At 35.9% G+C, this 13,003-nt stretch overlaps 1 protein-coding gene across 2 annotated transcripts in view; it reads left to right on the forward strand.

The window, feature by feature from the left end:
• The window catches only part of Naaladl2 (N-acetylated alpha-linked acidic dipeptidase like 2), an 883,574-nt gene that overhangs the window by 517,485 nt on the left and 353,086 nt on the right, over nucleotides 1–13,003 (forward strand). For both annotated transcript variants that reach the window (XM_038347191.1, XM_038347190.1), the window contains one exon: nucleotides 12,164–12,256. In XM_038347191.1, the coding sequence (XP_038203119.1) occupies nucleotides 12,164–12,256 (93 nt within the window). The remainder of the gene's footprint in view (nucleotides 1–12,163; nucleotides 12,257–13,003) is intronic.

Raw genomic sequence — 13,003 nt, forward strand, 5'->3', positions numbered from 1 at the left:
CTTTGCCATAGGATACAGCAGCTTTATTTTAAGGATGTTTGTGTAAATAGTTGACATTTTAAAAAGATGTTAAAGGATTACAGAACACCAATTATTGAAAATGTAAGTTTATAACAGCCTTTAATCCCCATGGAATGTAGAAAAATTGAAAACACACTCACTAAACTGCCATTAGTAGAAGTAATTGTACTTTAAACTCACATACAAATTTTTCAAGCATAGAGAATACACAAGATTTCTATTAAAATTAGAAAACGCAGCAAGAACAGTGTCTAGGGAAACAAGAGAAGTTTAATTATTATGATTGGGACGCAAAGCTGGAAGTAATCATTTTTCTCTCAATTTCTGCAGATAGTTTCCAGGTATTTCTGAAATATTTACTAAGATTGGTTCTACTATGAATAAAAATTTGTTAGTGTTCTGAGACAGAGAGTAAGAACAGTTTTTCTTAACAATGACAGGAATGCAAGAGGTTGTTGTCTCTGGCACACACCTGTAGACATACACCTGTAGGAATTATTTCTCTGAGCCTGAAGAAATTCAGGAGTGGTGAGAGGCAGTCTTTGTCTCCTGACCCTGATACCACTCACCATCTGTGAATGCAAAAACTTCTGAGTGAGACAAACTTTCTCATGTTGAAATCTTTCAAACTTCAGATGTCATATTTTAAAACTGTCATTTAGCAACATGTAAAACAGAAACCATTTGATAAAATGAGTTGGAAATGTAGGGACATCCACATGTGTGTATGCACTATGTATTTAAATAATAAATTGCTGCTGAGTGTTCTCAAAAATTTCCTAATTTCAAAATTCAAGTTATTTTTTATCATTTTCAAATAAAATTAATATTAATGAAAGCTTGAAAGTATATCAAAAGTATTTTCTCTTAGTTACTCAAAAGCAAACTACAGACAGTAGCTATCCATATCTGAATTCTATCAGAATAAATAACACAACCATTATAACCACCAGCATCCTTTTACTATACACTCCACTGGCACAATTCATTTCAGTCATTTCAATAAAGTCCCAATTGCAGAAAGCTCAAATCAAACTCATGCATTGTTCAAAACTGTCCTTTTTCCTGTCTCCAGTTCTTCATATTGCACTGTCTGCACCTTTCAGCATAGGAATTTTGACAATAGTAATGGTGTGCCTTTTCCATTGCATCTTCCAGATGATACACGGTACCATTTTGTTCTACCGCTGGACTTACTACCACTTTGGATAGGTTGCTTACATTGTTATCTTCATTAAAGTCACCTTTTTCAACTTACCTTTTGCAGATCAAGTGTGAACTGATATATCCATTCTGCCTTCCCTCCTTCAGCTTCTACCAGTTAGTCTTCACTGTTGTTGGTGCTCTGATTCAATTTCTGATACCATTGTTGGATTGCGTGTACCAATTCTACTCTACTGTGGAGATTTTTTTAATTTGTGTGCAACATATATAAATATTAATATTGAATTATTACTAAATTAGGATTTATTTTCTTAACTAATTCAATAATATACTCCTAATTTTATAATATAATATAATATTAATAAATATTAATTAATATAATTAATTAATAATAAATGTTTATATTATAAATATAATATAAATAATATATAATATAATATAATATAATATAATATACTAACTAATTTTATAATATATTCCTACCTTTTCTGTGGGTGGCTTATGAAGTTTATTACAGAAGTTTGCAATCATACACAAGTTCAGAGACACAGTTTAAGTGAACCCATGGACCAATCACACAGCTTTAGGTATATTTGTTTTAGCTTCTGTTCTGCCACTACCTTTTTCAAAGAAAATTTAGAGATTTCAAAGAATGCTTCAGTGGATGTTCTAAAAGAGAAGAGCATAAAAGCTCTATAATTATGGTAGCAGTCATATTAACAAAATTAGTCTGTGTTCTGTAATACTATCTAGTACTTAATACAAGTTTAATGGTCTTGGTTATCTAACAATTACTGGTTTGTTAAATAAGAATTGAGTTGAAACTGACATGAATTTTCCCATCCAACTTCATGTGTTTTCTTTTATAAAATCTACTGAGTAAATACATTTTTTTCTTGAAACTACAGTTATCAAACATTGTCCAGCAATGCAACCTCAGTCTGGATTCTGTTCTCTCCCAATCTTCATATTCTTTTCTTTGAGCATTGTCTTAGTTTCTGGTACTATAGGATTTTCAAAATTATCTTGTGCTTCTCCAGCTTTTCTTAAAGACCTTTCTTTTTAAATAAAAGAAGAAAGATAAATGAAAACATAATTTCTTTGAGACTAGAGACTGTTTTCTAGAAAGTATGACCTGCAGGTTGACAATGTTTGTGGCTTTAGAAAAATTCTTCCAAATACCATTCAGAGAATAAGGCTTAGAAAATAGTTATTTTTACTATATTTCCACCCAGATATATAAAAAATAAATCAATATACTGATGTATATGATAATTTGATGCATGTTTTCTAATTATCTACCCCATCTACCAGTCATATATCCGTCTCCACCAGTCATCTAGTCTCCATGTCAATAAGTCTTTTCTATGGCAGATACCTGCTTCTCATGACACTACATATACTAAGCAATAGAATCATGTCATCTGTGTGTACTCAGTTGATGCTGCTCCTCCTGTTTCCAAAGATCTTCTCACCCACTGTAGTCAGACAAGCATGACACTGTCTCTTAGGAATGCTTCTTCCTACATCTAATGATTTCCTACCCCTACCCCAAGGAAGCTATTAACATCCTCACTCTACTCAGTGTGCAATTTTAAACCACTGCATGTTATTAGTTCCTACATCCTCCTGTGTTCTCAATGTGCTTCCTTAATTTGCTCACTGCATTAATCCCTTGACAACTCTCTTCCTTCTCATTCTGTTATCTCTGCCTCCCCTGCATCTGGGTCTGTCTCTCCTGCCTGCTCCATCCATCATCTCTGTGTGTTTCTTTTTCACTCTGGAAATTCTCAGATTTTTTTCTCTTGTCTAATTTTACAAGAAGATACACCAGTGTTTCCCTTTATTTCTAGAATTGTTTCAATTATTTTCTCCATTTGCCTCCCCCTTTATGTTCTTCCTCTGATATTATTTATAAAGCTCCCATTTTTATTTTTTGTATCTTACATTTGTACTTACATGATTACTGTTTCTATAGCTCCTTGTGGTTTTCTGGGAGGATTTCTTAGTGTTAACTTCAAAGCTTTTTAAACATTCTTTATTCAGAACCATCTAATACATTACCTAGTCTGTATTTTGTGCATTCCTTGTAATTATTCTACTTTATTTAACAATTATTTAATGATTTTGATGTGTTCCTCATCGCTAACATGTTTTGATACCTTTCTGTATTTAGTTACAGTGCTTATATTAACATCATGTATGTTCCAATGTGGCTACTTTGTGGGGGCCATTAGCAGTTTATTGAGTCTTTATTTAGTTGTGCATGTACACCTCATTTCTGAGTTGCCTTAGATGTACAATTTTACCCCTTTGTGATTTATGGGAGGACACAGCTTATGGTCAAGACTCAGTCTACACCTTCCTGAGTGAATAGACTAAGAGCCAATTTCTACTACTATTAAACTACTCTAAAGCACCTTCATTTTTAACCAGTTCAGTATCAAGAGATTTTCTGCTATTAGATGCTGTTCTAGGAAGACAAAATATCCTTGGGTTTTAATACAACCATCTCTGGGGATGTGGAAGAGGAAAATAAATACCTGGGAAAGAACATCTGTTGAAATCCCTTTGCAATAGGCTTTGGCCCTGAAGGCATAGGGAGGTCTGGCTAACCTGATCTCTGGACCACTTGGAAATCAGTCTTTCCTAGCAGTGCCTGCACTTGTGGTCACTGTGTAGCCACTATGTACATCTGTGTGTCCTGTTTGTGAGCACATGTGCTGTGCTCCTGTTCCTAAATAACCTTTTCACATGTGACCACTCACATACTTGCCATTATTTCTAAGCTGTTTCCCCACTTAGGCTACCTTTGTTACCTTCTCTAACTCCTACTATAGATGGTGCTGTAGAGAGCTAAACTATTTCTTGCCCAAAATACAGGATATTTGTTGTTGCTGCTGTGCCAGACACTTTGCCTTAACAGTGAATTGTTTACTTGAGTAATGGCAGCAGTGGTAAATGGAACGTTAGAATATCAGTTTATCAAAAACTTCACAGAGATTTGTTACTAAAATTTAAAACATGATCACGATCACTGTTTGAGTGAAAGAACATAGACTATACATGTGTATCTTCGAATATGAACATGAAATATTACATTAATATGCATCAAGATATACACATAATGAGAACATAAATGAATAGAAGAATATATTATTTTGCTATATTACTATTTCATTATTTAGATCAGTTCTTTGCGCAGGTGTCTTCAGAGAAGTCATTTGTTAGTGGAGTGACTGTAGTAAAAATAGAACAAGGGCTCCGTGTCTTTACCCTGACTCTGAGTTAACTGAGTGAACTGGCTGGCGTTCTGGTGGCATATCTTCTGCTTTCGCCATCAAGAAAATTAATGAACAACTGCTTAGGCAGAGGTACTCTTCATAGCTGGAGAAATAGCTATGGGAAAGTTCACCAGAGGAAAACAAACCAAAGTCAGAATCAACATATTACATTAGTACTTAGTTTTGTTGTAAAGGAGAGGTTTTAGAAAAAAATTATACAGATTTATTTTATAAGAAATGTACAACATTTTGGAGAATGGAGAGATAATTCATCTGTAAGCATTGGCCACAAAGGCCTTTATATGGTATTACTTATAATTATTAAACAATAATAGAATGTATGCAATTATTATATTATCATATCATCAGTAAGAAAATAACTCAAATTTCAAATTATCAATGGTAATGTATATAGAAGACTAAAGCCATATTAATATTAATAGTGTATGTGTTGATTTATACTGAATGTTTATACAAATTTTTATTCTCTATCACTTATAATAAGCTAAAGGTCACTGAACAAACCTCATTTAATACCGAAGTATGAGTGGTATATAGTTTTATCTGATATCCATCATTATGTTAGATATGGATATCAACACAATAGTGACTAGTAAAAATAATTCAAAATAATGTAAATGTATATGTCACATGTATTCAGAAAAAAAGGTTTCTTTTAGCATTTTTACATCACAAATATTTTTATTTGAATGCACTGCCTTTAACTGGCTTATAGAAACAACCTTTCTCTATTTTTCCTTTTTTTATTATTGTTATTATTATTACAAATTTTCACCTCCTCCCCTTCTTCCCTTTCCCTCCCCTTCCCCCCACTTCCCTTCCCCCTCCCTCTCCAGTCCAAAGAACAGTCAGGGTTCCCTGCCCTGTGGGAAGTCCAAGGTCCTCCTCCTTTCATACAGGTCTATGAAGGTGAAGATCCAAACATACTAAGTTCCCATAAAGCCAGCACATGCAGTAGAATCAAAACCAAGTGTCATTGTCCTTGGCTTCTCAGTCAGCCCTCCTTGTCAGTCAAGTTCAAAAGTCTGGTTTGATCACATGCTCCATCAGTCCCAGTCCAGCTGGCCTTGGTGAGGTCCCATTAGATCAGCCCCATCATCACAGTGGGTGGGTACACCCCTCACAGCCCTGACTTCCTTGCTCATGTTCTCTCTCCTTCTACTCCTCATTTGGACCTTGTGAGCTCAGTCCAGTGCTCCAATGTGGATCTCTGTCTCTATCTCTATCCATCACCAGATGAAGGTTCTATTGTGATATACAAGATATTTATCAGTGTGGCTATAGTATGGGGGCAGTTCAAGCTCTCACTCTTCAGCTGCTCAAGGAGCAAGCTGGGGACATCTCCTTGGACACCTGGGAACCTCTCTAGAGTCCAATCTCTTGCCAACCCTCAAATGGCTCCCTTAATTAAGATATATACTTCCCTGCTCCCATATCCACTCTCCCTCCATCCCAAATGTCCCATTCCCTCAAACTCTCCCCATCCTTCCCTTCTCACTTCTCTCTCCCCATCTCCCCTTACCCCCATCCTACCCCCACCCCAAAGCTCTCAATTTTTGCCTGGCAATCTTGTCTACTTCCAATATCCAGGCGGATAACTACATGTTTTTCTTTGGAGTCACCTTCCTATTTCGCTTTCTCTAGGATCATGAATTATAGGCTTAATGTCATTTATTTATGGCTAGAATCCACTAATGAGTGAGTACATAAGATATTCATCTTTTTGGATCTGGGTTACCTCACTCAGGATAATTAACCCAATTAAAAAATTGGGTACTGATCTGAACAGAGAATTCTCAACTGAAGAAGTTCAAGTGGCCAAAGACACTTAAGGTCATGCTCCACCTCCTTAGCGATCAGGGAAACGCAAATCAAAACAACTATGAGATACCATCTTACACCTGTCAGAATGGCTAAAATCAAAAACATCAATGATAGTCTTTGCTGGAGAGGATGTGGAGTAAGGGAAACACTCATCCATTGCTGGTGGGAATGCAAACTTATGCAACCACTTTGGAAAGCAGTGTGGTGGCTTCTCAGGAAATTCGAGATCAACCTACCCCAGGATCCAGCAATACCACTCCTGGGAATATACCCAAGAGATGCCTTATCATACTACAAAAGCATTTCCTCAACAGTGCTCATAACAGCATTATTTGTAATAGCCAGAACGTGGAAACAACCTAGGTGCCCCTCAATGGAAGAATGGATAAAGAAAGTGTGGAATATATACGCTTTAGCGTACTACTTAGCAGTAAAAAACAATGACATCTTGTACTTTGCATGCAAATGGATAGAAATAGAAAACATTCCTCTATTTCATTTGTAAAAGTGTTATTCTTTTACCTCTTTAAGAAAGGAATAGTCACAAATAATCACAAAGATATTTTGAACAGTAAAAAATGTGTAATATAAGGTTTTAATAGGATAATATCAAGAAGTATCTTCAAATACTAAGATTGTATATGTAAACATTAACATATTTCATCTATATAGAAAAATCTTTACCCTTTATGTATATATAAAGATTAAAGAATAGTGAGCAAAGCATTTAGATAGGGAAATTATGTTAATAAAAACATTACATTCAGATAAAATTAGAAAGGAGTTAATCTGTATTAGAAATAGTAGTAGGAAAGATAAAGAAAATATTTTATATTTGAATCCTACCTTTTGTGCAAGTGATATTATGCATTTTTCATAATCTTATAGAAACTGTAAAAGGAAGAAAAGGCCCCTAAAATATGTGGGAGTTTGTATAGTCCACATAACAAAAGTAATCAAGAACAAAAGAGATATAAAGTTATGAAATATTTGTTTACACGTGTATACGTATGTTTTGTGTGTGAAAATATCATTAAGCATAGGGCATGTCGGGACAGTTCAGTTCATTCCAGAAATGCACATATATGTAAGCACTGTGAAGGGAAAGCGTCCAGCTGTCTCTATAGATGACTCAATATCTGCTTATCGGAAAAACCTCTTAGCAAAATAAGACTAACAGTTAATTGCTTAATTTGATAAAAGGAATTTCCCAGAAACATATATCAAGAATGTTTTAAAATATAAAATGTTAAAAAAATATTCTGCTTAAGTTAATAATAAAAGGTAAAGATCAAAGAAGACTGTTTTTGCCTGGTTTCTATGCCTGGGCTCCGGGACAAAATGATAATTTGCTAGCAGGAAGCAGGGTTAAGCAAATGACTCAGTGGGGATATCTGTGATCTCAGCCTTGGGAGGCAGTGGTAGGGGGACCACTTGGTCTTGTTTACCAGCTTTTCTAGCTAGTTGCTGAGCTGGAGGTTAGTGAAAGACCTTGTCTGAAATTAAAGGGAGGACAGAAAGGTGGCTCAGCAATGAAAGAAGGACTGGAGAGATATCTCAGTGACCAGACACTTGCCATGTAATTGTGAAGAATGAGATTTTATTATCAGAAGCCAAGAGCATATTGGGCATATCAACTTACTAATAATACCTGGTTTTTGCATGCATAGAGCAAACTGGCTGGTGAAACACATCATATCATGAAGCTATAGACTACTTTGAGACAACTTGCCTGAATGAATAAAGTAAACAAGGATCAAGAAAGATTCCTGATATCAACATCAGGCCTCCACATTCAGGCACACACAAGTGTGTTCACATGCATAGACTGACAGACAAAAATACACAAGCACATACAGACACACACATACACACACTCATGTCTCAGATTCATGCACATGAAAATCAATAAATAGGAGAACAATAGAGCATGATATCATATGTCAACCTGTTATCAACCTCTGCTTTGCACATGTGCACACACACAGGTGTGCACATACATGTACAAAAACAGACACTCATACATACACATAAAAAAGTGAAAAGGAGTTGTCTTTATGGAAAACTACCAAAATTAAGAACCCAAGTAACTGAGAGGCCATGGGCCTGGTATGTCATGGTGATGCGTGGACCAGGCAGAATGGATGTCACTACAAAAAGCAAGAATGTTGTGTGGAGATGTGAGAGACAGAGAAAGAGAGCAGTTCAGATGCTGTGAAGAGAGGCAGAACTGGAGATGTGTCAACAGGGGAGACACAGACTGATGTGACAGGCATGTACTGCCACCAGAGTCCATGGTGATGCTGAGGCCATTGCTTCTGCCAAAGAGCATGTCTGGGTCCAGGGTCCTACTGCATCTGTGTTGATGATGAGGTCGGTGGCCTGAGTTACCACCAAGAACCATAAGCATGCCTGTGGTCTGGACTGCTACCTGAGGCCATGTTCATGTGTAAGAGCCTTGCAGAGGTGGTGCTGCCCTCACTGGCCCTGTGAGTGCTGGTCCCAATCCTCATGGGAGAGTTGGTACGAGTGGCAAGGGCAAGGTAGAGCTGGCTCTGCTTTTCGAGGGGGTGGAGGGAGGCTGTCCTAGTGGAAGTCTGGGCTTACCAGCACAGCCACTATCCAGGTCCATAACCAGGGCTTCGAGTTGGCCCATCACAACATCTAACCTATCTCTGACTTCTGGAGTGCATGAAGAGACTATTCTGGCAGTACCATAGTCACAGGATCTGGATTACCGGGGGCAGTAGCAGAACAGCCAAGAAGAGTCTTACTGAGGGTCCAGTGTAGCAGAAGCCAGAGAGAGGACTTGAACCAGAACCAAAGATCATTGCAATAAACATTTGTAAGGAAAGTTGTTTGAGCAAAATAGTATATGGCATGACACACTGAAGCTCCCCAAGCTACTACATTAGAATATGTGATAGGGAAGAGGGAAAAATGGAGGAGTAAAGGCATTTTTTAGGTTTATTTCTTTGAAGGGGGTAAAGGCTATAATGGTGGAGAACAGACACAGAAGGACTCGGAAATGAGTTGGATTAGAGTGCATGATGTGAAATTCATAAAGAACCAGTTAAATTTGTAGATAAAAAAGAACCCTATGGATAAATTAACTGTGACATTTTGAAGATTAGCTTGAAAATTTATTATAAATCAAAATTTTAAAAATAAATAGCATTCTTATATGCAATATAAACTATTAGAAAAATAGATATAAAATAATAAAAATAAATTCAATAATAGTTGTATAAAACTGTTGAGGAGAAAATATAAAACATTGTTGACAGACATATGCAAGTGAAATCAGCTAGGAAGTGTACCGTGTTTCTGTACTAAAGAGTGAGTATCATTGCCTCAGATAGGGCTATGGCTACTATGCAATCTTAATGGAAAAACAAAAATTTCTATTTTTTAATCATGAAGCTTAAAACTTTAGCATTAAATTTCATATGAAAATGAAACACAACTGTAAGACCATAAATGAACGAATATGTATTAGAAATTTGTAGAATTGCAGCTGTAATAAGACGAACTACACCATAAATTATATAATGACAATTTGTTTTCCTTAGTCTGTGACCAGGATCCAAGATATCAACCTAAAAAAAATTCAATTTCATTTTTTCAAGTGTTTGAAGAGCATGTGAATTGCTTATAATTAGAATAAGAAATTTCTTTAATCTTTTATAAAAATTTTTATTACCCTTATTTTTTATTGGAAGTGGCACATAAGAGTCATGTTACTAGCATGAAGGCCATAGGATAGCTTCGTGAACTCATTTCTCCCCTTCCACCATGTGGGTCCCAGGTATGGAACTGAGACAATCATTCTAGGAAGAAACGGCTTTGCCTGCTGGGACAGTTTGCCAGCCCCCAAAAAATGATTTCTAAGCTAAACCAAGCAAAACAACAATACCAAAATGACTAACTCCTGTCCCGAGGGATTTAATGTCCTCTTTTGATGAAACGCAAATGAAACACAGAAACACATGCAATCAAAACATTAATGCAAATAAAATTTTAAAAAATAAGTAGAGAAATTAGTAGGTTTTATTATATAACATATGAAAATACATTGCATTATATGAAAATAGGCTTTAAAATTAAATAGGAATAATACTTTATTTTTTATTGGATTATGTGTGCATTTGGATTTATTGTATTATGTGACCAATTTCTTGAGTTCTCTGTATATTTTGGTTATCTGACCTTTGTCTGATGTCGGATTAGTGAAGATCTTTTCCCATTCAGTAGGCTGTTGTTTTTTCTTGTTGACCATGTCCTTTGCTCTACAGAAGTTTTTCAGTTTCAGGAGGTCCCATTTATTAATTGTTTCTCTCAGTGTTTGTGCTTCTGTGGTTATACAGAAGTGTTCTAAATTTTGGCCTTTTTTGTGGGGGAGGGTTGTGGATTTTTTGAGACAGGGTTTCCCGGTAGCTTTGGTGTCTGTCCTAGAACTAGCTCTTGTAGACCAGACTGGCCTCAAACTCACATAATCCAATAAAAAAAAATGGAGTACAGACCTAAACAGAGAACTCTCAACAGAGCAATCTAAAATGGCTGAAAGACACTTAACGAAATGTTCAACATTCTTAGTCATCAGAGAAATGCAGATCAAAACAACTCTGAGATCCCATCTTATACCTGTAAGAATGGCCAAGATCAAAAACACTGGCGACAACTTATGCTGGAGAGGTTGTAGGGAAAGGGAACACTTCTGCATTGTTTTTGGGAATACAAGCTGGTGCAACCCCTCTGGGTGTCAGTGTGGTGATTTCTCAGAAAATTAGAAAAAAAACTGTCCTCCAGACCCAGTAATACCACTTTTGGGTATATATCCAAAGGATGCTCAGTTGTGCCAAAAGGACATGTGCTCAACTATGTTCATAGCAGCTTTGCTTGTCACAGCCAGAACCTGTAAACAACCCAAATGCCCCTAGACTGAAGAATGGATAAGGAAAATGTGGTACATTTACACAATGGAGTACTACACAGAAGAAAAAAATAACATCTTGAAATTTGCAGGAAAATGGATGGAGCTAGAAAATATTATTTTGAGTGAGATAACTCAGACACAGAATGACATGTACTCAATCATAGGTGGTTTTTAAACATAAAGCAAAGAAAACCAGCCTACAAACCACAATCCCAGAGAATTTAGACAACAATGAGGACACTAAGAGAGATTTACATAGATCTAATCTACATGGGAAGTAGAAAAAGACAAGATCTCCTGAATAAATTGGGAGCATGGGGACCTTTGGGGAGGGTTGAAGTTGGGAGGGGAGAGGCAGACAGGGGAGCAGAAGAAAATGTAGAGCACAATAAAAGTCAATAAACAATTAAAGAAAGGAATAATACTTGTAAATTATTTTATGTAAAGTTTTCAATGATGATACGATAGTGAATCACACAGTGTTTGTCTTAACCTCCTTTTCTAACATTAATAAATATCATTAGATTATAATAAAGAATATTGATGTTCACAGAAATAATTGTATATGCCTTTTTTGTCTCTTTATTTTTACAAGCTGTAACATTCTCAATCTCCCAGCAGCTTCCTGTGTATTCTTATGTTGGACTCAGTGCTGGAACAAATATGAGTTTCAGGGTGTGACTTCACAGCTTTCAGAGCAGGAAGCTGGCAGTTGTGTCATGGTGACCATAGCAGGACAAATCCCTAAAATAGAGTCAGCATAAACATAATCTTATTTGGCAACTAAAGTGTAACTTTAGCTATTTGAAGAAAGTAAATCATGTGGAGTTATATTTACTACATAAAAAATTCTAATGTTTTTAAGGAAACAAACAATATTAATAAATTATTTTAATTTCTTTTCTTTAAACAGAAAAAAGAACTGTCAGTTTGCAAGTGCAGACAGCCACGGAATTTAAACCAGTGACTAGTGTTGTCGGGTGTCTAAGAGGCTGGACATCACCAGGTAAGTTGGCCTAAGTAGTTATAATCTAGTTCCTAATTCATATAAAATGACCAAAGAGTTCTATTTTCCAAGATAATTTTAAAATGGAGTTCAGTATCCTACTTTATATGTAACTGGCAGTTTAGGTGACTAAAAGAAGATTGATATAAAAGTTTGAAATATGTTTTCCTTTCTTTCATACACCTGTCATCAGAAATCAGCATTAGCAGGCAGGGTATAGGAGAGTGTAACATATAGGAGAGTGTAAAGGCCAGGAAAGGAGACAAGAGCGAAGTTTATATTTGTTAAACTGAAATAGAAATCAAAACGCAATACTTTTCTTATTTTCTAACCATGATACTATGGAAAAATTTCAATTCAATGACAAAATACTTTAAAAAATTATCATAGGTTTTAGTGATGCAGTTGTTTAAAGCAAATCAAATTTTGGTCTCAAAACAGAAGCTTCTAACGTTATTTTCTGCCACAACCTTAATATATCTTCTACTCATAATTCTTCTCAATGTCTTTGTTCTTTTGTGTGTGAAATGTTGTCCACTCAGTGTTTCTCCCAATGTCTGCGTGGTTTTGGGTTTGAAAGGTCTTTTATGGAAATGATTATCTCGTTAGGTATTACATAACTTACACCTTCTTTTGAACTGTTGATGTAGTGGTCAGTCTGAAAATTCAAAGTAATGGGATTTGGTACATGACCAGTTATCTGACTAATGCCAGCACCCTCTGGTTCATCACACAGCTGGATCCCAG

Source organism: Arvicola amphibius, chromosome 11 (assembly GCF_903992535.2).
Source record: "Arvicola amphibius chromosome 11, mArvAmp1.2, whole genome shotgun sequence".
Lineage (NCBI taxonomy): Eukaryota > Metazoa > Chordata > Mammalia > Rodentia > Cricetidae > Arvicola > Arvicola amphibius.